Source organism: Lonchura striata, chromosome 6, assembly GCF_046129695.1.
Source record: "Lonchura striata isolate bLonStr1 chromosome 6, bLonStr1.mat, whole genome shotgun sequence".
NCBI classification, from domain to species: Eukaryota; Metazoa; Chordata; class Aves; order Passeriformes; family Estrildidae; genus Lonchura; species Lonchura striata.
Window position 1 is genome coordinate 47832883 of NC_134608.1, and position 25339 is coordinate 47858221.

At 41.8% G+C, this 25339-nt stretch overlaps 1 protein-coding gene and 1 long non-coding RNA gene across 2 annotated transcripts in view; one reads left to right on the forward strand and one right to left on the reverse strand.

Moving 5' to 3' along the window:
• The window catches only part of OSBPL5 (oxysterol binding protein like 5), a 174434-nt gene extending 149576 nt beyond the window's left edge, over window positions 1-24858 (reverse strand). Inside the window, exon 1 of the mRNA XM_021526752.3 lies at window positions 24534-24858. Within this exon, the coding sequence (XP_021382427.2) occupies window positions 24534-24548 (15 nt within the window). The 5' untranslated portion in view covers window positions 24549-24858. The remainder of the gene's footprint in view (window positions 1-24533) is intronic.
• On the forward strand, window positions 20293-25339 carry LOC110468657 (uncharacterized). Its single transcript, XR_002465128.3, has 3 exons — window positions 20293-20507; window positions 20685-20830; window positions 25125-25339. It is a non-coding gene; the product is annotated as an uncharacterized LOC110468657 (long non-coding RNA).

Sequence of the window (25339 nt, forward strand, 5' to 3'; positions counted from 1 at the left end):
TTTGTGGAATTCACAGTACAAGCTGCTTGAGGCCTCTTACACCATGGCCAGATCTGTGCTACTTCCATGTCTACCGATAATGCATAATAAATCATAGCAAAGCAATTGGAAATCCCAGCTCTTCCTCCCGTTCTTAAGAAAAGGCCTAAAGATCTAGACATTAAAATTATCTTAAATTATATTATTTTAAATTATGTGTTATTTATAATGTAACATTGACACAACAAATATAGAGCAGAGAGAAAGAAGATGAACACAATTCTTTAAACATATGTTATAAAAAAACACCTCCAAACTCCCACCACCGCTCCCAAGAATGATTTCGTTTTGTTACAGGATGTGGGATGATTTAGCTGAGAAATAACACAGCATTGCAAGTTTCAGGGTATTCATTCTGTGATGCAAAATTCTCCAAATCTTCAGTCCACAGCAGGCACAGGAATTTGGGACTCCAAATTGCTTCCAACCTCCAGGCTCCACTCCTGAGGCTGCAGTCAAAAGCCCAGTTAAAACTTACTAAACCTCCACCTTTCCTGGCTCTTCAGTGACACCTTCTGGGACAAAAATAGACCAAATCAATCTTAGTTGTTCTGCAGCTCTTTTTACCTGTAAGTAGGAGTCAAGTGAGACTTTTGGAAGCTAGTTGTTGAGAGGTGGTGAGCCCACCAAAAACTCTATGCAAATACAGCTGCCTGGTCCTGAAAAGCACATCTCTTTGGAGACTGAGCAGGAGATGAGTCCCAGATGGCCACAAATCTGTAAGATTTCACTTCCCCCAACACATATTTTGATTTCCTGAAATTGCTAACTGAGGAGAAAAAAAATCACACTTGAACAGCTGGATGCTCCCTATAAGAGCAGCAAGAATGAAGGTGGAAGTTTATATTGAAATATCTTACTTTTAGTGACAGTGATGTTATCTTAGGTTTTAGATGCATCTGTGGTGGGACTCCAGGGCACAACTCTTGTATTTCACTCTGGCAGCACTATAAAGGCTGGACTGCAATTCCCACTGCCATGCAACCCCAGTCATAAAGGACAGGGGCACATCAGCTGCAGAGGGAAAGTCACAGTTTTATCCACTCCCAGGGGAATGTGCTGGGAAGACAAGTAGGCTTTGCTAGGCAGGGTATTAGCTCAATGAGCAGTCTGAAGATTAGCTGAGAAAATGAGCACATTTAGCAAAGAAGTCTGATCTTGAGCACTCACACACATACAACTCCAGAATTCAGTGTTACTGTGCAAATTTACCTCCACTCAGACAAGTAGAAACATCTCATTTTCCTCTGTGCATAGTCTATTGCAAATAAATGTACCTTTGATCACGCTGTGCTCCACTGATGACCCATCTGGTACTTTTTCAGACAGGTATTTCCTGTCTGCTCCAGCCTATTTATTAATATTTAGCTTTTTACTATCCAATCAGACATCTTAGACAACAGTTCTTAATGTGTTTTGCAGCTACTGTTTCACAAAGAGAACACACAGTGAATGAAAAAAAAATATTTAAAATCTGTCTTCAGGTTCAGCACAAAACATCCTTTTGTCTGACCTGAACAAAAAGGAAGCCAGAAGGGCATCCTCTCCACCCAGGGCAGCTGACAGGACATGGATGCTGTGCTCTGTGCCCAAAGAAGGTCAGCAATTACATTAGTGTGACCTGCTCCAGGTGTAAGTTAAGCTGCTCTGTGTAACTCTTCCTGGACACTGACTGCTTTCATCAGTGCACATTTTCCTGAAGTGGAAGGGTTTCTTTGTACAGGAGGTGGTTTCCTTGTACAGGAGGTGCGTCTAACATGACACGTTGGAGCACAGAGAATTTACTTGTAAATGGGGAGTGCTGAGGTAAAGTTTGCTATGTGCAAGGTAGACAATGTGATTTGTAACAAAAGCAGAAAGAAGTCACATATCCTATGGACTTCTGCATTAATGATCCATGGCCTTCTGCTGGAGGGATTCTAATGTAACCCATGAATCATGCATGGCTTAAAAAGAAAAGAAGACTAAAGGATTGCTGTGCTATTGGATCCCTTCATTTCTTCTCTGCAGGAGCCAAAGGCTGACCTCTTTGCCTCAGGGTTAAGTGCTCCTATGAACACTGCCACGAAGCTGAAGATAAAGGAGAGAGTTGTCTCCATTTCTGTGTTCTGGCTCAGGAGGAGTCCACATCTCCATGTGCTTCTTTCCTGGCCTGGAGATCCAAATGTCTAATTCCAAAGGGCAGAGTTGTGTATCTGTTTTCACCACTAGATAAGTAAATTGCTACAATCAGCACCAATTAATGCTTGCTCCTAAGCAGATGAGGTCTTGCTAAATTGATGGGACCAGTTCTGGGAATTGTCCTCTTGCTGTGGTTCTTGGTTTGGACAGTGGAGAAAACATTACCTTCAAAACTCCCCTACTTTCCTTTCAAACTAGAGTATTATCCCCCTCTTATAAATTCCCAAATAGATATTATAGCATAAGTCTGGATTTTTTTTCCTTAGGCAAATCTATATATTGGAGCTCACAGAGAGCTTTTCCCATATATTAGAGCTTATCTGCACATCTGAACAAAATTTGCTGTCACTCCTTTTTTCAGGGTTTTAAGACAAATACCACATAAATTGTAAACCTCTGTGATAACAAGAAGGCTCAGCAAGAAGATTTTGTGGCTTTTCTACTTTAAAGAGACAGAATCTTATGATTACTGTTCACTCATGATATTGAGGCAGCCGGACCCAAACTGAGGCCCCAACACACTGCGTTGTTTCTCTAAATACACAAATGAAAGCAGCTTGTGAGAGCACAATGTTTCCAAGGCTAAACATTATGATTTATTTACATTTGACCTTTTTTAAAAATTGCTCTCAGCTGGCCTCAAGAACTCTGCACGTTTTCCTTTTACAGCTCTTTTACTTGCAATTTTTGCCATAGGCTGCATCCTGCTTTATTCTTCTGGAAGCACTGATTCACTGGCAGCTATGGGTCAGTGCTCCAGAGGGAGGTCTGGGGAGCACCTTCACAGCCCACCACATTCCAGCTTCAGACCTTCCAGTCCTGTACTTTGCTATCTCCACTCTCAAAACCAGGGTATGCCTTCTTTTTGCATATGGCTCAGAAGGGATCCTCTGTTTGCTGCCTTGCTAGGCATGCAGGAAGGAAACACTTCAGTCCCCAGGGGAGCATCTTCTCTCTTGTGTGCCCTGCACAGGCTGCCCAGAATGCCATGTGCCCCTCTGCCCCACTTGCAGGGATGTGTCAGCCCTGGGAAGGCAAAATGTTGGCCCAGGTAAAGGCAAGCTGAGCTGCCTATCCTCACTCAGGCCTCAGAGAACCATGTGCCACTGGTGCCCATAATTTGGCTATCGACACGTGCTCTGCTGTGCTCACATTTTAGGCATGTCTATGTTTTAGGCACTCTTTGCACAAATATTAATGAGTAGCTCAAGGGCATGGCAGCAAAGAACCAGGGTAGAATTATAACTACACTTGGCACAATGTATAGAGCAGTGTGCCAGAGGGCCTATTATGGGGTTTGGGTTAATATTTGTGATTGACTATCACTGCTCATCAGTGATAAAAAGCAGCATGTTTTTAATAAACTTTGAACTAAGGAATAGATTAATTGTCCTGACTGCAGCAATCTGGTCACTAAGCTTCTCCTTGAGCACAGATTATCTTTGTTTTCTCCATAGCTGTAGATTGTGAGGGACTGTAAGTTAACCTGCCACATGGAAAGACTTCCCACCTTATACAACAGATGGTACCAGTTAGCCATGCTGAACAGATGCTCCCTGGGGACTCACAGGCTGCCCACACTGGGCTTTGGAAAACATTGGACCAGTAGAAAGGGGAAAAGTGCTCCAATATCAGAGTGTGCTGTGAAAGCCCAGAAGCTTTGGCCTTGCCTTGTTACTCCACAGCTTTGAAGCAGAGAGCCAGGCTGCTCTCCTAAAGGGGTGAGCAGAGTTCCCTGAGTTCTGGCAGCTTGGTACATCCTGCACAGGCTCTGCAACAGCAGTGAGTGTCCCATCATCACTAAGTTGAAGGAAACTAAAAATTTAAAACTTAATAGTTTCTGTCAACATCAATCTTTCCAGAAGGCAGAACAACAACAAAAAGCTAACCAGAAGTACTAAAACTTCTAGAACTTCTGCTCTTAACAGTATCTGTTCAAGCAGCAAAACAGCTTCAACAGATACTGCAGGCCTAGTGAGACTGCTAAAGAAAGATAGAAAGCATATGGAGATTTGACTTACTGGCATGAATCTGGGGACATCAGCATAGCTGCACATAGCACCATTATTGAGTCTTTAAAAATGAAAAAAAAAAAAATTTTTTTTATACAGAGATATGGAAAAAAAGAGGAGAAAGAATATGGTATCTCAAAAGAAATAGATACCTGTCTTATTTCATATGCATTTTTGGACTCAATTTTTCCCTTGCATAAATCAGTAGGAAAGTCATCTTCAGCAGCATATATAAGTACATAATTAGCTTTAAGTAGATGCTTCATCCTGATTTAATCACACTGCTGCATTTGTGCCTAAATCAAAATGCTCTTAAGAATCTTAAAACTACAGTAGTGTAAAAGATGCATAAGAGGTCAAAATCAGATACTAGTAGAGTATCTACTAGAATATAGTAGAAGGTAAATTGCTACTGCCAGTGAGCTGTTAGAACAAATGGTGTTATCTTTTACCAAGAAATTACACTGTGCTATACTATGACAAAGAGAATTTGTCTTTTCACCCATTTCCTACTCTGTTTCCATCAGCAAAAAATGACTCTGCAAGGGTCAGAGCCCAAAATACAGTCAAAATTCTTGGGCAAAAAGCTAAAATGCAGCACACTTCTTGTGTTACCTTTAAAGATACTTAATGAATTATACAAATTGCTTCCACAAATAAATGAAGCAGCTAGTAATTGCCAGGATGACCTGGGATTCTCAGACTGTTACTACTGTAACAGAGTGGCTGTTGCATGCCTAAATAATAAATACTTCAATTCAGCAAAGTAGTTGTTTCACTCTCATTTAAGTGAAGCTGACATAAGACAGCAACCCATTATGGGGTGGGTTATGCCTTAACATTGCTCATTTCAGTAACACACCAAATTATTTTACATTCTTTTTCAAGTTGCAAGAACTGGAGTGACATCTAAGAAACGCCCATTAAAAAATAAAAGAGGAATTCAATCTCACTAGTTGTATCTACTTCACAAAATAGCACACTAATTCATTCCAACATAATGGATATCAGAATTGATAATCAAGCAGTGTTTAAATTTCCCTATAAGACAAAATTATAAAAAGATGAACAGCTTGCTTCAGAGCTAGTTTCTACTGGGATACTTACAGAATCAGCAAACCAGAAAGTTTCTTGGTAGCCCAGTGCTACATATCTTCACCTTTTTTTCCCAGTGCCATTCTTCAGTCAATTTGTGATTTTCCAACACAGAAAATCCTCTTGGAATTTTCTACAGGGGAAAAAAACCCTCAAACTCCAAAACCTTTCATGTAGTCAGGATCTACCTCTTTTTGAAAAGCTAAATAAAAGTTTCCTTACCCTTGACATCATTCAGGGAAGAAGGAAGGAAGGCTAATGTGAGCACCTCAGGCCTATATTATTTTAAAAGCAATGCCAGTTTCCCACATCTGGCTGATGATCCACATTGACCACAGTCTCTTCAAATCTCCTTGCATGCACTTTCTCATCTCCTGAGTCAAACTGGGTTCTGGGGAGTGCCTTCTTTTTATTCTCTCTCTGTTCTAGACTGAACACCATGGAGCTGCTTGGTGCTAATCAGCCCAGCACAAACACACATCCCAGAGCAGCAAGCCCCTATTTCCCACTGCTGCCTGCACCTTCCACAGGCACCTGCAGCAGGGCCTGGGACCAAAGTGCAGGATTAGGAGTGTGGAACTAAAACAGCCCTGGGAGAGGTAAAGAATTGAGGAGATGCTGTGGATGGGAGGATCCACCTTGGGTAGGCAGGGAGGATGCACACACCTTTGTGAGTTTGGGTGCTGTGCATAACTGTTAACAATTTACAGAAACAAGATGGTGATTAGTCCATGGCATTTGTCATTAAACCTTGATGAAACTCAGTGTGTGCAACCATTTGGTTAATTGGCTACCATTAATAATGCATGACTAAACCACTCCAAAACACCACTGAAATAGGAGAAATATTTCCCTTAGTTTTGTCCCACCCCTCATTTTAGGGAAGAAAAATTATGATAGGTATGGCATTGCACTGGGACTTTAGGAGTACAGATGGAAAGCTTACCTTTCCCAGGAGCTGTAAGCCTTCACATAGTAAAATCTTTGAAATAATCTCTGAGTAAATAGATACGCAGAGCCTTGGACAGGTTTGTTCTGCCCTGCTACATGAAGTCTGCTCTAGCAATACTTGATCTCCAGCTAGCTGGGAAAAAATCTACCTCAGGAGCATCAGTGCTTTGCAGTGATTTATTCCACCTCACTTTCTTTCATGGGGCACAGGCCTATGGCTCGAGCTAATATGTTACAGTGCCAGTTGAAATAAATGGGGCACATGTGCAAACACTCAGACACCTCATTTATCCACCTGCAAAAAATTAGTTTGGCACTTATTGTTCAGCATTGACACATGTGGAGCTGTTGAAGCTGAAAGTTTTCAATAAATGTTTGGGAAAACTGCCTGCTGCTGGCCTGTTTCCTCATCCCAAAAGGGGGGTTAAAATAAGCAAAACCTTTTCTGAATCCTGTCTAGTCCAGTACAAAGAAAAACAAAATAAAAATAGAGAAATAAAATAAAAAATAGAAGACAAACCATCAGAGACACTCCAGAAATGCCTAGCACAAAGCCTGGGCAAAACTTTGCTCTCTGAAGCCTGCAGTGCACCAGAGGATGGATATAAAAAAGAACATACTTTGTGTTTAAGATGCTGCCTTCTGTCTGCAAACTGTGTGCCTTTCTCATCTTTGCTACACATTTCTTTTGGACATCAGCTCAGCATGGTCACCATCACAGTTTATGTTAAGCCACCTTCTTTACAGAGATTTTGGCTGCCTCCTGTTTGGAGATTTCCCCACCTGACTTCCAGAAGATTTTGGGGGTGAGATTAAAAACCACAAGCCAACAAACGGGGAAAGTGCTACTTTTGTACATTAATTCTTCTGCCTTTTTTTCTAGGCACATCTTCTAGAGATGCCTTGTGCAGTGAAGCAAAGCCCTGGATGAGGAGCCCACACCTGGAAGCATTCAGAGTCAGGACCTGCTGGGAAGGCTTAAAGGGAGGATTTGGGAGATTTGTAAGATTCGTGCCAGCCTTAGAACTGAGATAGATATTTCTCCAGAGTACAGAGCTCTCTCATTTTTCCTATAGCCCTTTTTGCCCTGAAAGAGCCTTTTAGAGAGGAAACATTTCTCCAGCTTGAATGAGATTGGCCAGTACAAATAGAAACTAATGTAACTAAACCCTGGAATTACAAAAAGATAAATGAGACCCCAGTGCTACCAATGATACAATTAGATGGTTTTCACATGGGACTGTTAACAATAGATGCTTTTCCAGAATAAATCCTTATGCTTTCAAGACATATGTCTTTTCAATCACCAGCTCTTTTAAGAGGTTCACAATGAATGAGTGCAAAGCAAATTAATGGAGAATGTAACGTCATCACTTAACATTCCTGATTTTTATTCAATTTCATTAACTGGTAAGCACTTTATAATCTCACAGAGAGATTTTTGTCCCTTCTCAGGCATCTAATTACGAGAATAAAAATAAATTTAAATATTCTTCCCCTTGGAACCTACCTCTAGATATATTTCCAGAACTATAATTTTTTCTTTTCAGTCAGGATGATGTAGAAACTATGGTAGTGAGAAGGGGATGTGACTTTTTCTGCATGTTTGTAGCATTTGATTTGCCTGTTAGAAACACCATCCATAAAACCTGCAATCCTCATCCTCCAGAAAGAGTGGCAGAGAAAGCCAACAGATGAGTCAGGATGATACTTACTGTGCCCAAATTAGCAGTGGGTGTGTGCACATCAGTGTGGTTCTTTGAGGGTTGGCTTCCTGTTTGTGGAAGCCATTCCAGGACAAAGCTTGAGGGTTTCTGAGTCATGTTGGCCATTTCAGCAGGGTTACACCATACTGAGCTGTGATTTAGCCAGAAGATGGTTGTCTTGCAGTGCAATATATACCATCAAGACAGCTTTTCTGCCAGCCCAGCTGGGAAGCAGGACACACAGGAATCATTCTCCATGGCTCTAGGGCTTCTCTGGCACTCAAAGTACCCTCTGCAGAACAATCTTGCTAACTCTACATAGCCTTAGATTTCTGCAAAGCAGAATGTGTTTCCCATACAGAGTAGATGAATAAAAAAGGAAGACTAAAAAATGTGTCCCTGGCAAGATAAAATTACTCAGGTCTACATGTAACTTAATAATGTCTGATAAGAAAGGATATATTGGTCAAGAATATTTGAGATATATTGTGATAAGACTTTTTATCCCACTCTTCCCTGAATTATTTGCAAAATCAAGACATTTTTTCAAAGTGTTTTGCTGATTTTCATTTTTTTTTTTTCTGAACAAGATTAATTCACTTATGGCCCTGACAAAATAACTACAGGAAATTGCTTCTTTCTGCTGCTCTCCACAGCAAGTGTTTATATGCACAGAAATTAGCACATTTTTCAGAGAGGGAAATCATCCAAGAAATTAAGGAAGTACAATATGTCTTGAAAGACTAAATCTGCTCCAGTGTTTTCAATAATATATAAGACCTGAGGTGTGACTCCTGCTAGCACTAGGGAGAGTCACAACATTGCAATAAAGGTCTTTGAGATTAATAGCTGAGACCTGATTTCACTAAGCTTTAAACCAGCACTGCCCTGCAAGAGCTTACAGCTTCCTGGGAGTACAGAGGAGAAAGCAAACAAACAAAATCAGTGAAAAGAAAAACTTCTGAATAGCAAAGGCAATGTTTAAGGAAAAGTTAAGCAGAAATGAGAGAATTATTTGCATTCATTGCTTAGAAAATTGGCAGTGATCAAGGTGAGGGCTTTTAAACAATGGCTAATCTGAGGTGTTTTAAATTAAATTCACCTCTCCTATGAGCTGCAACTTTATCTACACACATTTTGACAGAGACAGACTAAGCTGAGCCCTTTTTATCAGCATCTAAGGGTATTGGTAAAGAACAAAGAGTTGGAGTGGACTGCAGGTATCTATAGTCATATAGTCAGTAGTGTAAAAACCCCAGTTAAGGCACAGCAGCCCAAACCACAGAGTAGTTAATCTTGTTTTTAAAAGGGCATCACTGGTGGTTACAATGATTTGTTCCCTGGAAATGCTCACTCTCAGTGACTATTAGAAGAATCCCACCAACAAGAAGTCAAACTAAAGTTACGTAAAACAGTCTCTCAGATAGTCTGACAAGGTAAAATAACTTCTGTAGACTTAAACATTTGCCTGAAAGGCTTTTCTCAGATGGCATTGTAGAATTATTTTCATTAAAATGAAGATAATTTTGTGATTGACTTCAATGGAAGCACATTACCATTAATGCCAAACATTTTGAGAATGTTGTGGTTTTTATATTCAAGTATAAAATCACTGATCCTTAATGTAGTGCTATCAGAAAGAGAGCTGAACTTCCTCCAAAGATTTAATTTGGTCTGCAAAAAATCTCACTAAAAGAGACAATACTATCCTGGATAATAAGGCTTTCATGCAAAGGCTCACCAGATTTCACATCTCTACAAGAAGATCTTGTATAACTGAAGGGATTTAAAGCAAGTCCTCAAAAAGTGAGCATGCAGAAACTGGTTTGAGTGCCTTTTTCTACCAGCAAGGCACTAGACAACACTGCCTGGCATGTTGCTGCACAGCCAGCTGAGAAAGACCTGACTTTGTATTTCACTGGGAAATCAGCCTTCTTATGCCAATGGCTTCTTCAACATCCTAAAATCAATCACATCAAGGAGATAAAACTGACTTTTCCTGTAACACTCTGAAAAAATAGAAATAAATTAATTATTGCCCCACTGTTGACTTACAGATGCAGCAAAATTCAGTCTTTAAACAGTAATCTCAGAAGACACAAAGGACTTCCCAAAGGGAGTCATGGTAGAGTTTTTCCCTCTTCCCTATCCTACGTGCTCCAGAGCCAGCCCTTCAATTCTGGGCAAGTACTGGGCAAGTACTGAGAACAAACAGTGATAAAACCTCCTTGGCAGGATCCTCTCTTCTGTCAGTGGCCAATATCTCAGTTGCAATCTCAGAATTGCTGTGAACTGGGGCCAGCTGTCCTTGCTTCCCACCACAGACTCTGCACAGGGCCATGGAGCACACACTGTCACACCAGGGTCAAGATTACATTCTACCACAATGAGTTTTTACTTTGTCAAGTAAACTATGACACTGACAAATATTATCTAAAAAGAATATTTCTAGTGTGAGGCCAAAGAAGAGGCTTGCATGTTTAAATGCCATGGCTAAGGGTACATTGTTCCTCACAGCAGAGGGAATACGAGGTGAAAAGAAGCTAAAAATCAAGCTACAAAAATATTAGTGTTTCTAGGCATGTCCAGAAACAACTAAAGAAAGGATTGTGTTTTGTTTGATAGAAAAGAAGGGCTCAGCTGCCCAAATTAAAAATAACAACTCCATTCCTCTGAATTTACTTAACTACATTACTTGCTTTATCTATGCTTGGCTTAAATACTGAAGTAATTGAAAATAATTTAAATAGAATAATTCATGTTTCTAGCACTTGAGAGTTCAGTTTGGTGAGTTGATAAGAGTTCTTACGAAAAGCTTACAGTAGGCCTAAATTTACATATTTGGACCTTTACTGGGACCAGTGTCTGAGCACAGAGTGGTGTGTTCCCTCTGTGAACACCCCAGGAAACCACAAGGCATAAAGTGAGTGTGTGAGAACTGATGTTTGACATTCCTAGGCCAAGGGCCAACCTGGCAAGCACAGCACTTGCAGAAAAAGTTTGAACTCTACCTTAGCAGCTGCAAGGGCTTTTGAAATCCTATCCTCCAGAAATCATAACCTATTTCTTCTTGGCTTCTGGCAGAGCACACAGTCCCCTTGTTAATAAAGTAAATCATCTCCAAGGAATTCACAGCCACTGGAAAAAAGTTTAACATAAAGTAGCAATTTAATTTACAAAGCTCCTGATAAATGCCTTTGACTTTGGGATATGACATAAGGCTGTCACTAACAAGACAACACACTTAACCATGAATAAGGTGTCTATAAAGTTCCTTGACTACAAATACAGCAGAGCCAAGGCCATGAATAATTTGTGCTCCTGACTGAGCATCTTGTCCAGTCCCAAAATTTGATGCCTTTGGCCCTCCTGCTCCTTTTGCAGGGTGTAATGGCACTGCAGACAGCCTTCCTTCCTGTGTCAGTCTCCTCCAAAGTGGAGCCTGGTTCCAATCCCACATTTGCTGAGGCATGTGGAAAGCAGCAGCTGCACTCAACAAAAGGCAAAAAACCCAGATCCTACTACTCTGGGCAATCCTGGTCAGCTGCCTCCTGGAAATCACTAGTAACCTACACAAAGATACATCCTAGCAAAATACATCCTATTATCTTTAAAAACAGCTCTTTCCAATGACTGCCACACCTGGGAGCAATAAGCAGGTGTATGGAAAGAAGCAAGAGACCCAAATGGGCCTGAAACATGGTGAATGCTTCCTCAGGAAAATACTCCAGACTGCTCCATGCATTTTGGGTTCATAGTCAAAGTCTGCTAATTTACATAAATTCTGATCTTTCTGCAATTCATGTTTGGTCATGCTCGACTCTGCTAATATTAAGAATACCTTTTTTTTTTCACATTGGGTGCTCAATTCTTTAGCAGTTCTGGACTTCAAGATTTCCCTTCAGCTTTCCATCCTTCGTTTTGTAAGATTGTGGAAAACTTTGAAAAATACTACTTGGTTTATGCCAGAATAAATGAAGACCACTAGCTATGAGGAATCAACTTGTCATTAAATCTATTTGTGCATCAAAAGAAGGATCCAGATATAACAGTACACATATTTCAAGAGAAAATTAATAGTATACTTCAAATATTCATTAGAACACTATAAATTATGCATAGAGTCATTTTTGTGAGGCCAGAAATCATCATTGGTCACAGTCTGGCTTTTTGTTTGGAACAAGGCAGAAAATGTCACTAAACTCACTTATACATATGTATTTTACATTTTAAAAAACCCCATATATCATCGTTATTCAGCTATTGTAAGAGGTGAAGGGTCCCCCACAAGCACTGATAAGTTGTTTCAGTGATTGATTAGCCCCTTTCATGTAAAGATTATTTTTATCTGCTTATCCTCCACCCCCAGTGCTGACTCTCAGGCAGCAGAGCCTCTGATGTGCTGTTGCCTCTGATAAGAGAACCCTCAGCAGGATGCAGAGCTGGGTGAGGTAAATCAAGCACTACCAGCAGCACAGCCTCCAGACACTGTTCCCCTCCTGCAAGGCCAGCTGGCCCACGTTTGGGGATGGTCTAAGGCAGTTCTACTGCTCCTGGTACCCAGGAATAGCCGAGGGATGCAATTTGAGTGTTCCTACACAGCATCCCCTCATGGCAACATACACTGCCAATATCCACAGGCTGCAATCAGGTGGCATGGGAAAGGAGCTCCTCCCAGCACATTGGCAGGAGGCAAGACAGACAGCTCCCATACTGCAGTCTTTGGTGAGAATACTCCAGAAACAAGCTGCACCGGACTTCTTTCCCCATGGTACAGCTCAGCTGCTGCAAATGCCTGAGAAGAACTCCCTCCTCTTCTTACATCATAGCACAGAGAAGTGGCCATGTAGAAACACCTAATTTTCTTCTTGCACCCACCTCCAACTGAGCCAGACAGCCCTGGCTCAGCAAGCACCTTCTGCCTCTGACCCACATGTTATCTGCTGCCAGTGCTCATGCTGCTTCCTTCCAGGTCACTGCCCTGCCTCTAAAAGCACATTTCCCTCCACCTTCAAAACCTTGTCAGACTCTGAGTTAAAGCAGCTGCTGTCAGCATTCACTGCTGGCAGCCTCTCAGCTGACAGCAAAGTAGGCAGTGCTAAAGCTTTCCTTTCTCCTCCCAGTTCCTGCTCTATGTATGTATTTGCAGTGATTGTAAGAGCTCAGACACCTTCCCCATCACCATTAGAGATGTTACAGCAGCCACAGGAAAAAGCCTTTTTCTCTCTGAAAAAGTGGCCATGTAGAAACACCTCTCTGAGGAATCCACTCACTGAACATCTGCTCCCTGCTTGTCCTCCCTGCTGCCCAAATAGACTGCTGGAACAAAAAGCCAATCAACCTCAGGCAGCTCCTAGAGGAGTCAAGACATGATTTGGTTAGGTCACAGTCTGATTGCAGCTCTCAATCTGCCTAGATCCATCAGAACTCCTGATGAAATCTTATTTGCATCTATTTAGTAGATTATAATAGCAAATGTGTTTCCAGCCAAGCATTTATAGAGGAATATTTCTCCGCAGACCCTTTCAGAAGGAAAGAACCCTCTGACATCTCTTTGCTCAGGACAATCTGAAAATACATTGCACCCTTTTGTGTTGCACCTGACTGATCCTTGTGCATGCAAAACCAGACATCCCCTCTTCAAAGGGGTGCCATCTTCTTGTCTTTCCTAGAGATTCTGGGGATGTAATCCACCTGATACACACAGTCAATATATGGGACTCTCCCTGGAAATATATGTCTCCAGTTATTTCACCTCTGGCAGCTCAGATAAATCTTATTCTGCATCCAGCCATGGCCAGGACAGAAATGCCTGTTTCAGGCAGAAGAAGCTGATGAGCTTGGCAATCCACATCCTCCTGCATCACGATGGACAGGGGATGAACAAATCCCACGCTGGCAGAACAAGGAGCATCAAAGTAGACAGCTGCACATATCCTGCCAGTGATTTTTTGATGGGTGAACTCAGGGCCAAGCTGGACAGGTTTGCCTCAGCCTTGCACTGCAGTCTGGGCAGCTTGTCACACCTCCAGACTTGTGATATATTCTCAGCACTGGCCTTTGATCAAACTTTCCTGTCATTTCCCTGGGCCAGCACTCTAACATCTGACCAGAAATGCCTCCTTTACCACATGGAAATGACTGCTAACATACATAGAGTTAGTCTTGCATATTTGCTAGTTATGGTTAAGGAAATGAGGCAAAAAATGAGGGTTTTTACATATATTGTCAAATAAAAAATGTCTTTGGTTTCTTTTGGGAAGGTAAGGAACAATCCATATTTAATGCTACATTGTTTCCCTTATGAAATCCTATTTTATTCTTGTGTAATTTTGTGAAAGAAAATTGGTTAAAATTCCAAATGTCCCAATTCTCTGCTGCAGAAAAATGGTAACTCACTTCTCTGCAAGCACCATGTATTTACTTACAGTTGAATGAAGCTGAAATGGCATTTGTCCTTGTAAGTGACTGAGAGATGCCACCAATACCTTCCATGGGGCTGGGTGCCCACCAGGTGGTGAATGGGTTTGGCAGCACCAACCAAATGATGCCACATCAAAGTCCTGCACCTCAGACTGAGGTACTTTTTTTTTTTCCAAAACTTTAGATATTTCTCTTATTTTCAAGACAAGGACAGCCTGCCTCAGCAGAGCTAGCAGGTCAGGATGACCTTAAGGATGCCTTCAAGGGTTTATTTTCTTTTAAGTGAAGTGGCCCTGCAAATGGCTTATTAAAGTGGCATCAATTTAGAAGTGGTTTTGTGCAGTAGAATTTTGTATTTCAGTTTCCCATGTGGGGTTATGCATTTCTGGTTTGTGCTCAAGGAGGAGGAGGCAGTTAAAAAAAAAAGAGTGAACTGAATATCCATGATAAGGATAAAGTAATATCCTTCTCTTGAAGCAACAAAACAAAAAAAAATTAATGGGATTTGACTTCATCTCATATAGTCTCTATTATCTACTATAGAGTGATATTTCTTTTAAAAATCCAAGATATTTCATTTTTAAAAACCCCTTTTCTTAGTTTTTCATTAATATGTTTTACTCTTTCTGGTAGCCAAATAAAATAATTTCAATAAAGCAGTAATATATCAAGTCTCAGTATAAAGATATTGGTGGAAAATTAGTTTCATTTTTTTAGGAGTTTGAGTTTTTTAAAAAGACAGGTCTTCCCTGAGAAATTTGGCAGCCTACTTTTGAGCAGAGGGATTACATTTGATTATGTTTGTTTTGCTGGCCCACTGATGTTGTCTCTACAAATTTGCTTTGTTGAAAGATCCACATTAAGATCCACAAAAGGGACCACAGCCACATCTCCTTCTCTCTAAGCACTGCAGACAAGGTGTCTTGCCAGGAGAGGTGATCAAGTCTAGATGATTCTGTGCATTGATGCAGCATCTCCTTATCTCCCCACAGACCACATAATAGGTGTTGTGTTTCCATACATCTCTCCTCCAGTGTATCCTCTTACTCCTTTCTATGTCCACCAACCACCAGAGGCTCTGGAGGATCATGAACTTGGTGATTCCAAGCACAATCATGCCAACCACCCCATGCCACAGCCTTCCCCTCAAACTTGTTTGCCTCTGAGCGCTGTCTTCCTCTGCTGAATTTTGCTGAAAAGTTAGTGCTTCATGGACAAAAGAATCACAGAATGGTTGGGGATGGAAGGGACCTCTGGAGGTCATCCAGAGCCCCAGTCATGCCCTGCCATGGTTCTACGAGCAGCTGGAGGGTCCCTGCAGCCATGGACAAAGGAAGCTCTGCACCAGCCACCTTCTGTGTGCAACTTAACATACGTTTTCTGATTCATGGACCCATTGGCTGGTTTGTGCTGTCTTTTTAGGAAAGCTTTCAGGGCTTTTCCTTTTGCATAAGGATTGCATAAGCTTTAACTTCCTAGGAAACTGGGCTAAAAAAATTTCAAAGCATAATGAGTGTCACAGCTAAGATTAGAGCCTGCAGGCAGGGATGTGTAAATCAAATGTGTGCTATGTAGGAAGCAACACTGTCACTGAACCCAACCGGCTCCTTGTGAGCTTCTGAGAATCTCTCGCAGATTTCAGACCTCTGGTGGACTCTCTAGGATGCAGGAATGAGCAAATCTGAGGTTTAGTATCAGAATAAACAGGGCCTGGAATTCGTATCACAATAAACAGAAGAACCAAAGGACTTGTTTGATTTGCAGTCACTGTCACATCCTATGATAATTAATTTCATTAACAGGGCTGATATCAATCTCTCATTACTAAAGGAAAGTGTCAGAAACAGAAGCAATTGCTCTCATTACACATCTGCTCCACCTAGACCAATACATACTCTGCTCCCATACTGGCAGGACTGCCAGTGTCAGGAGAGCAGCTGCACCCTCGCTGTGCTGGCAAAATGAGCTTCCTTGCAGACCAGCAAAGGCAATGTACTGTGAAGTTGTGTGTGAGGACCTGCACTTTTAAGGATAAGGAACACTCTGCACGGCAGCCAGCTGACCTACATTTACAGCTGAAGATGTAAAGCTAACCCACAGGGACTTCTGTCTAACCTACAAACACAGAAGGAGGGCTACTCAAGCAGACTGTGGCTTTTAAAGCTATGAACTGAGCAGGAGCACCAGCATGGGGACAGGCTTTTCCACGTGCAAGAAGCAGCCCAGTTCAATACACCTTGGTAGGGCACTGCCAGCAGGGGAGCACATCCCAGGATAAGTCCTACCACCTCAATATGCCTTCCTGCAGGGAGGAAAGCACAGTTCTGCTGTGTGGAGGCAAACAGAGCGAGCAGGGAGATGGCAGCCTGGGCTAAGCTGGGCAAGCCAGGCCCTGGGGTCCCACTGCAGGCAGTAAAGCTGCAGCAAAGGCAGTGCTGCTGTGCTGACTCTGTGGCCAAGCTCATGGCACCAAAGCTCACACAAGGAGCAGCACTGAGCCACAGACACAGTTCGCCACGTGAGCAAGGGCAACCTTCAAAAAACAAAGGGGACAAACAGTGCATTGTAGGGTTGCTAAGCCATAAAGGGAGAAGAGGAAGAGAGAGAGGCACCTTCCCCAGGCACAGTGGTGATAGTTGCATTAGCAGAAGAGAACCACACGCACTTGGGACCAGATTTTTAACTCCCATCAAACAAAGTAGCTCTGTTGAGATCAGCACAGTGGTGCTCCACAGTATATGAGGATCTTCCCATTGGCATGAATCAGCCTTTAGAAAAAGCAGGCTCCCTCTTAATTTGCTGAGTCCTTCCCCCAGAACACTGATTTTTCTCCAACAGAGCATTCCCTGTCCCACTGTGAAGCTGCAAGGTCACATGACAAGTAAAGAGTATATCAGCTCTTTTTGCTACAGTGGTAAAAGAAAGACATAAAAGAAAAACTGACAGTTATTATAAGGCAAAATTGCATATCCTAAGCCCACCTTAAGAGAGACTGTAAGTGTTAATTAAGCTACCTTGCCTATAGTAAAATTACATCACACCATGTCTTTCCTGAATAGCAGTTCTATACTTTGGAATTTTATGAGACAAACCAGAGCAAGGAATAGTTATGCTGGGCTCTGTAAATGTATGTAAATAATTACAGAAGGAAACAATTAATAAAGCCTGGATAGAAAGACAACTCCCAGATTACTCAGTATTAATTTCCTTTTAGTTTCATTTTACAGAAATCTAACCATATTTTATCAAAACTCCACACAGACAAGACTTTTCCTGAGACCATGCAAATGCCTGGTGCAGATGCAATAACCTGGGAGCCAGTGCAGCTTAACTGCAGCAGGGAGCAGGGACTGACTGCTGAGACACAGCCACGTGTCTGACTTGCGACTCAGAGCTTGTGTTGGTGCGAGTTGCTGCAGTGGGTGTCTATATTTATCACACACTTGACTGGGTCATGTTTGTTACCTTGGTTCTCAGGTAGAAGTCACCTCCATATAGGATCTTCATGGCATTTCTGTGACAGCCCAATGGAAAGTGTGATGCCCATATATTGGAGCCAGCATGGGACATCAGCTTGAACACAAACCATTCATATTTCCATACATCATATCTTTGTCCTTCCACCCAGCCAGAGCCTTGTACTTCTTAACTAAGAAGGTAAATAAATACTTTCTCTTTTTTTTTTTATATTATACTTTGGTGACCACCATATTAAATAAGGTCAAGAGGAATGAGGTTTGGTTTGCAGACCAAACAGGAACATTTAATATTAAAACCTAATCTGCTGTGATAAAACTCCTTGAGGAAATTCCCGTTTCCTGTATCATGGATTCTGGAAAATAATTCAAGTCACAGAATCACAGAATCATAGAATATCCTCAGTTGGAAGGTATCCATAAAGACTACTGAGTCCAACTCCTGGCCCTGCACAGAGCAAGTGTTCACCATTCCTTTGCTGAGACAGGTGCATTTTCCTACCATGCTTTTTTCCAAGCACAATCTTTTCTATACAAAGGTTGAGGCAATTACCCATGACTGTCCCTGACAAATCTTATCAGTTCAGCAAGTCAATTCTAAATTTTACTCCTCACAGATTTCAGCAAGTTCATGATTAGCAATGATTTTTGGCCAAAGTTAGGGCCTTTTTACTTGTAGGAAATAGACATTTCTATTCATTCACGGAAGTTGGACTAGAAAAACATTTCAAAAGTGATTACATGATTCAACATCATAAGCCCCTAAACTACTTTTCAAACCTAGGTCAGAAGCTTTAAAGCTGCTTTTGACAACTTTTAAGTATTTTACCTTAATCTTGTGCTACAGCAATTTACAAGAACCTGAGGAGATGACAGATCATTCCACAGTAAGGAAAAGCCTGTCAGACATCATTTTTGTTAGTGACCATCTCCTCTAAGAACAGAGGTATTGACCAGCATATATTCCACGTGGCAATAACATATTTACTAAAACCTGTACAGTCATCTGGATTAATGAAACATTGCAGAACTCTCTCAAGGAATCCAAAATAACAAGTATATAGTCCTTCTGTAGTCTAGCCTGAAAGTTACAGGCCTGTAACACCACACAGAGTGTTTTCCTCAAAAAATTCTTCCTAAGAAGCCAGCTGAAAAGAAAAACCAGGTATGCTGGGGAAGCATTTTAAATATTAGCACGAAAGCAGCAAATTAAATGGTTATACAACCTTTAAAGTTGTCCCATCCTCCCCCCAACCTTCAGTTACCTATGTGGAGACAAATTTTTTCAACTTTGTGTCTTGTACTAACTCTCCATTGTGAGAACCTATTTTAGCCTAGATTCCCACAAATTGCCACATTTTAATGGTTTATTCACCAAAGGAGCAATGCCCATCTAGACAGACTTAGGCTGCTGCATTTTGATGTGGGTGGTGGGGAAGACAAGCACCAAATCAATATGATTTATAAGCAAGCTCCAACTTTATTCAAAGATACCTTAGTTTATATAGGGTATTCTACAAGCATAGTCAGCAGTAAGCTCTGATTGGTTAATTTACAAAAGTCTTTGTTTTACTTCTCCTACCAGAAGTTACACATGTAGCTAAATTCTCCAAGCCAAGTTTTTTAATCTCTAAGTCATGTTTTCCAAGGACAGAGCTTGGAAAACAGGCATAGCTCTTCAAGGCTATGCCTGTCCTTGTTATCTCCTTCCCAGACCTTGCACAACTAAGCAGTTTCCCAGGCCTCAAAACAGAGACTGGTTCCCAAGCTCTGTTTCAGACAAAGCCTGATTCTGGGTCTTAGACAGAGGTTTTTTGGAACAGGTATTCCATAGAATCATGGCCTTGTTCCAACAACCATTCCCCAACAGTGTTTCATCAAACACATGACATGATGGTACAGAAATGCACCATCTGCTTTAGGGCTTAAGCTTTCATATTGGGCCCATCTTTTGCAAAAGATTAAGGGGACACAAATCTTTGTGTCCCCCTACACTCTTATATGGGGTCATGGGTGAGTGAGTCTGTGCAGTTTTGCCATTTGCTAATGCCAAAGGAGAAGCTGAAACTACTTTGGGGGTGCTGACAGTGTTGCACAAGTCTTACTCATGAAACTTTCCCAAGGAGAGTCCTACAGGCTTTTATTTCCCCCTGCTTCCATCCTGCATCTCCTTATCCCTGGGAGGTTCACACGAACACTGTGAGGGAGGAAAACTCTTGTGTTTGGGGAAGTAGAAGTGCACATCCACACATGCTTTGTAAACACTTCAGTTTACATTAAAGGCATGAGCTGTATATAATCATTATAATTTTGTGGTAGGGACACCCAGAAAGGTCCCAGACACTGCCTGCCCACTAAGATCAAAGTGGCTGCAAGAGCTACACCATTAAGGGAGAACATGAGCTTCTCTGGAGAGGTCCTGTCACCCATCCGTCTGCTGCAACTGTGGGTGTAGGAAACAGGGTGTCACCTAGCTCCTGTTTTCTCTCAGACTGCAGTGCTCTGCAGATAATAATGAGCAAACTTCAGCAAGTATTGCTTTCCAAGATGGTATTTCCATGGAGATATTCCCGAACGTCTCCAGCTGGTGTCCTGCCTATGGATTTCAGTTTTGCTTCTAGAAGGTATGATAAATAATGTGATTGAAAGCAAATATGTTGTCTTTCCTAGGGATTCTGTTTATCAGGTTGGTGGGTTTTTTGGATATGCATATTTCTTACACAGAAAGAAATTCTAATTTTTCTTTGCATTGCTTTCTAAATTTCTTCTCTGGTTAATTTTTATCTATCCCTGCATGCCAGGCATCCTGGAATCTGGATTGTACACCATGGAAAAGCCAGCCTGACATATTCTGTGAAAGAATGGAATTTGCCAGGGGAGAAAGAGCCTTCCTGGCTATAACCAGTGTGATTTGGAATGTGAGGAGGTTGCTGGCTCTGCTGCTGAGGTGGGTGCAGCATGCTCCAAGCCTTCAGACTAGAATATTTTGAGCTATCTAGGGTACCTTCTCCTGGTAGTGTCCATTCCCTTACTCAAAACAATATTTTGCTAAGAAAGCTGAGATCAGTTGTTAGGTTCTGTATTCCTTGAAAATAAATGCCTTACTGTTGCAGAAGCTGCAGAGCATGTGATTAAAGGATGCCATATGGGCCATTTATTAACAATGAAAAATGAATGCACCATTTGTCAGGCTGTAATTGAAATGGAAGAACAATTCCAGTTTTCACTCCCACTGTTGATCTGGCTATCTGTATCACAGAGCATAAACAGTTTCTTGCCTTATTACTCCTAGCATGAATCCACAGCACATTAAGTTTACACATGGATACTGAGAGTAAATATTTCATGTTATGACTCAATAACATGCTGGTATATATGTAAGCATATTGCCTACCATCTTCCCACTTACATACATGTTAATGGGATTATGTTTATATACATATACAGAAGTACTAATTCACATCCAAGCTAACCAACAAACCCAACAAATATAAAAATAAAATCACAGCAGACAGTTTACATGTCATCCTGAATTTCAAGTGTTCTAAAATATATTTGCAATAATAGCAGCATGGGTCCACATTCTAAATGACCATGCTGTAAGAGCATTGCATAGAAGCTTTTTTAAACTGTCAATACAAAATACAAATCAATGTATTTCCACTTTCTTAACTCAAGTCTTAATCTAAAAACAAAACAGTTCCACAAAAATGCTTTCTTAAGTCAAAGAATCATAGTTTCATTTCTGCAGAATTGCCAAATACAATCATTAACAAAGATCACAAGCTTTATATTTTTAGACGCCTCCTCTTTCTACTTTTTTCCATTCTCTGGCCTCAAAGTAAAATGTCTAGAACTGCCCTTATCTTTTGTCTACTCCAACAAAACTGAGAAACTTGCAACATTTACAAGCCTGAGGGAGGCAATTGGGGTGCAAAGCACCACACCAGACTGAGAGTGGAACAGGAAAAAAATCTGCCATTCTTTTTGGAGGGTGGCTGCAGTCATGGCCTTCCCACTGCTCCAGGTGAGGGCCAGGCCAGGAAAGGGCAATTGATTCCATGTGACTGATCCTCATCCCCTGCCCTGCCACAGGGCCCTGGGTCACCCTTGCTTCTCTGGGGCTGCTCATAGAGAGCACCAACACAGCTCAGGCACAGGGAACATTCTTTGGGTATCCATCCCATGGTGCCCAAAGTGAGGCCACCTCTACCTTTGGCTTGACAGTGACAGAGATCACCAACATTTTGCCTGTTGTGGCACGTAGAGTAATGGCAAAGGCCCAAAACTAACTAAGCAGCCTGTATTCAGCTCTTTCAGGATTACTATTTTGCTGGAAGACAGCAGCAGCACATTAGTAACAGGGTTTCAAAAAGCCCTTTGAATAATCAAGAGAATCACTCATTCCCCTCCAAATAAATTGCATCCTACTTAGTGACAAAGCTCCATTTCTACCAAGGGTTACCTTCAATGCATCTCATTTAAATCTTAAACCAGAAAAATTCACATCTTCACTCACATTTCCTCTCCTTTTTTCCCCCCTTTCAACATTACAACTATAACAACCACAGATTGCAACTTCACAGATGCATGTTTGACACTAATACAAAAAACTTCTCCAGGAGGACAAACAGGTACTGAGCTGGTATGTCAGTACTATGTTTTTCACATTTGTTAAACTTAAATCTTAACCTGAGATAAGCTCTAATTCAGATTTCACAAGAAAATCCCAGGAAATCACAAACACATCTGTAACACTAGGTAAAAAACAGCCTCATCTTCCATATAACGACAAGAGCCTGTGATTTCTAGAAGGGATGTTTGAAATCCAATGAATGTGAATGTCAGCTTCCCATGGCTCCCTTGGAAGCCTCAGCCAGCAAGAACAGGAGCAGGAATGATGCAGAAACACAGGAACAACCAAAAACATAGCTTAGACTATTTTCAGGGACAAATAAATGTTTAGAAGACATTTAGAACCAAAGTTTGTCAACGCTACCTGGCACAATGGCACAAAAGTCGTATTAAACCAGATTTGCTGCATCATTTCTCATTAATACAAAGTTCTACTTCACTCTCATAACTACAGGTGGTAAAAGAGCCACATGACTTCATGGACAGCCATTCCACTTGTCATGGGAGCCAGTTCAACAAATTATTTATTTCTGAGCTGAAACTGAGATAGAATTCCACCAAATGAGGCCTCCCCTCTACCCCACTTGTAAGGAGAGACTCCTCCTTACAGCTACAGCTGCAAATCAGTGTTCATGTCTCTCCTACACCTACAAACTTGGCTCTCCCACTTTACTCTGAGAAGAGGACACTCAAAACATAACTTCAACACAGCTTGGAAAGGCAGCTGGGGTGCAGGTGATCCCAAGAGGCTATGCCAGCCCCATGCCATCCATTTCTGATTCCCTGAGGAGCCCATTGCATTCCAGGCCAGTATGGTTCTGCAAAGCTATTCCAGCCAAGGCAAATCATGGAGCTGCTCAGGTTCCTCCTTGGCCCTCAGGAAGGAGTGTGAGGAAAAGCATCATTGCCATCAACAGTTGTGCTACTCACAGCCCATGAGTAAGGGAAGTTCTAGCTCAAGAAGTCTTTGGGGACTGTGTATAGCTTTACCCAGCTAGAATTTAATACTTTGTCTTAGCTCTGAGGAAGATATATTGTCCCAGCACTATGTTCAGCAGGGATCTGTTTGCAGAAAACACTGACACCCCACTTCCTGCACCACCTCTCCTAAAAAAAACCCTACAAAATATTAGGGATAGGTATTTTGAACAAGTATAGTGATAAAATGTTGTTTCCCAAAGCTGAAAAAAACACACATTTTCAAACTCCAAGTATCAGGGGCACTGCAGGTTGTTAGAATGAAACTCAGGTTATTTACTATCATTTTTTGAAGCAGCAGGTATGATTCACTCAGGATAAACTGCACCTTTGTATATTATAGGATTGCTGCAGTTTAAAAAGCTGCATTCCTTCATTCTGTTCCAGTGCTGCTGGTCAACCATCAGTTCCTTAGGTAGCAATATTTTTTGAGGCTCTTCAGAAATATTTATCTGTAGAGCTATTCGCAACTGATGGAGGTGCAATGCAGCATCCTGCCACTTTGAGCACCACACACTTTGGGGGCTACATTAAAAACATTCCCTTCCTTTGCTCTGCCCTAATTTTGCTCTGTGGCAAAGCACAACTTGCAAAACGATCCATAGCATCAAACTTCACAGAAGTTACCCTTAAAAAAGAAAGGGCAAGATTAATCAGCAATTTTTAGAAGACTTGAGCAAATATTAGCAAGCAGCTCTGGTATTTTGAGTTTCCACTAGCAAAATAACAAAACCAAAGGAAACATTTTAATATCAACATCTTGCAGCTGCATTTTGCTCTCTCGTGGCTAAAAGCTTAAATCAATGTGTTGCAGCACAGGAAAATACCAGAGTAGGACACAAACACAGTATTTTAACTCAGATCATTGCAACAGCTAATCGAGCATTTTGTGACAGCAAGCCATTTAGCAAGTACATTTTCACATAATTAGGCAGCAAACGAGACACGGTGCACGGGAGCCGCGCATTTAATTGTGTCAGCAATTAGATCATAAAGCATATAGACGTAGCTATATGGACCTGGCTTTCTGTACTCACCGTGCAGCAAGGCATGGGTGTTACCTTGGTCTCCAAACAATTGCTTTAGAGCCCCAGGCAGAGCAACCTTCCTCTCACTCTCATCTCGGGCAAGTCAGTGCTTCTGGAAGGTGGCCAGGCAAGATCAGATTCATCAGCCAATAAAATTGTCTAAAGCTGCCGTTCCACAGGAGACTGTTCCTCGGGCTGCAGCCTCAGGAGCAGCCAAGAAAGGAGAAAATCAGCATCAGGGCACAGGCGAGCGTTTTGCCCCATCCTAAGGGTCTGCTTGCCAAAACTCCAGCCTTCCCCTGCCTGTGCTGCTGCACGCAGTCATCCTGCATGAAAAACAACTTGCACTTGGCTTGCCTGGCTAAAATAGGTGCACAGCTATTCTGAACACTGACAAGGGTAAAGGAATCACTCGGGCAGGTGGAAGCAATACAGTGGCATTTGGAGCAATAAACTCATGCTGCTAGAGGGGTACCACAGCTGACCCAGCTTTTTGTGGGCACTGGGAATTACTGCTCACACAATGTTGCTTCTCTCATAGACAGTTCATGGTGGGCACTGTGGAGCCTGTGAAAATCTTACCTCTATTTTATCTTCCAGAACTGGACCTGCTGCAGTGGCTGTGGGAAGCCATCCTGTCCCCAGCCCCACATGTTTGACCTGGACTTCGTTGTCATTCAGAGGAGCCCTTGATTTCACCCTGCCAGTCCTACAGCAGCAGCAAAATATCCCAGTGTGAACAATGCTTCACAGAGGAGCTGTCTGACATCCTGGGATCCTTAGAGCTTGCCTCTCCTTGGAAAAAACAAAAAAGC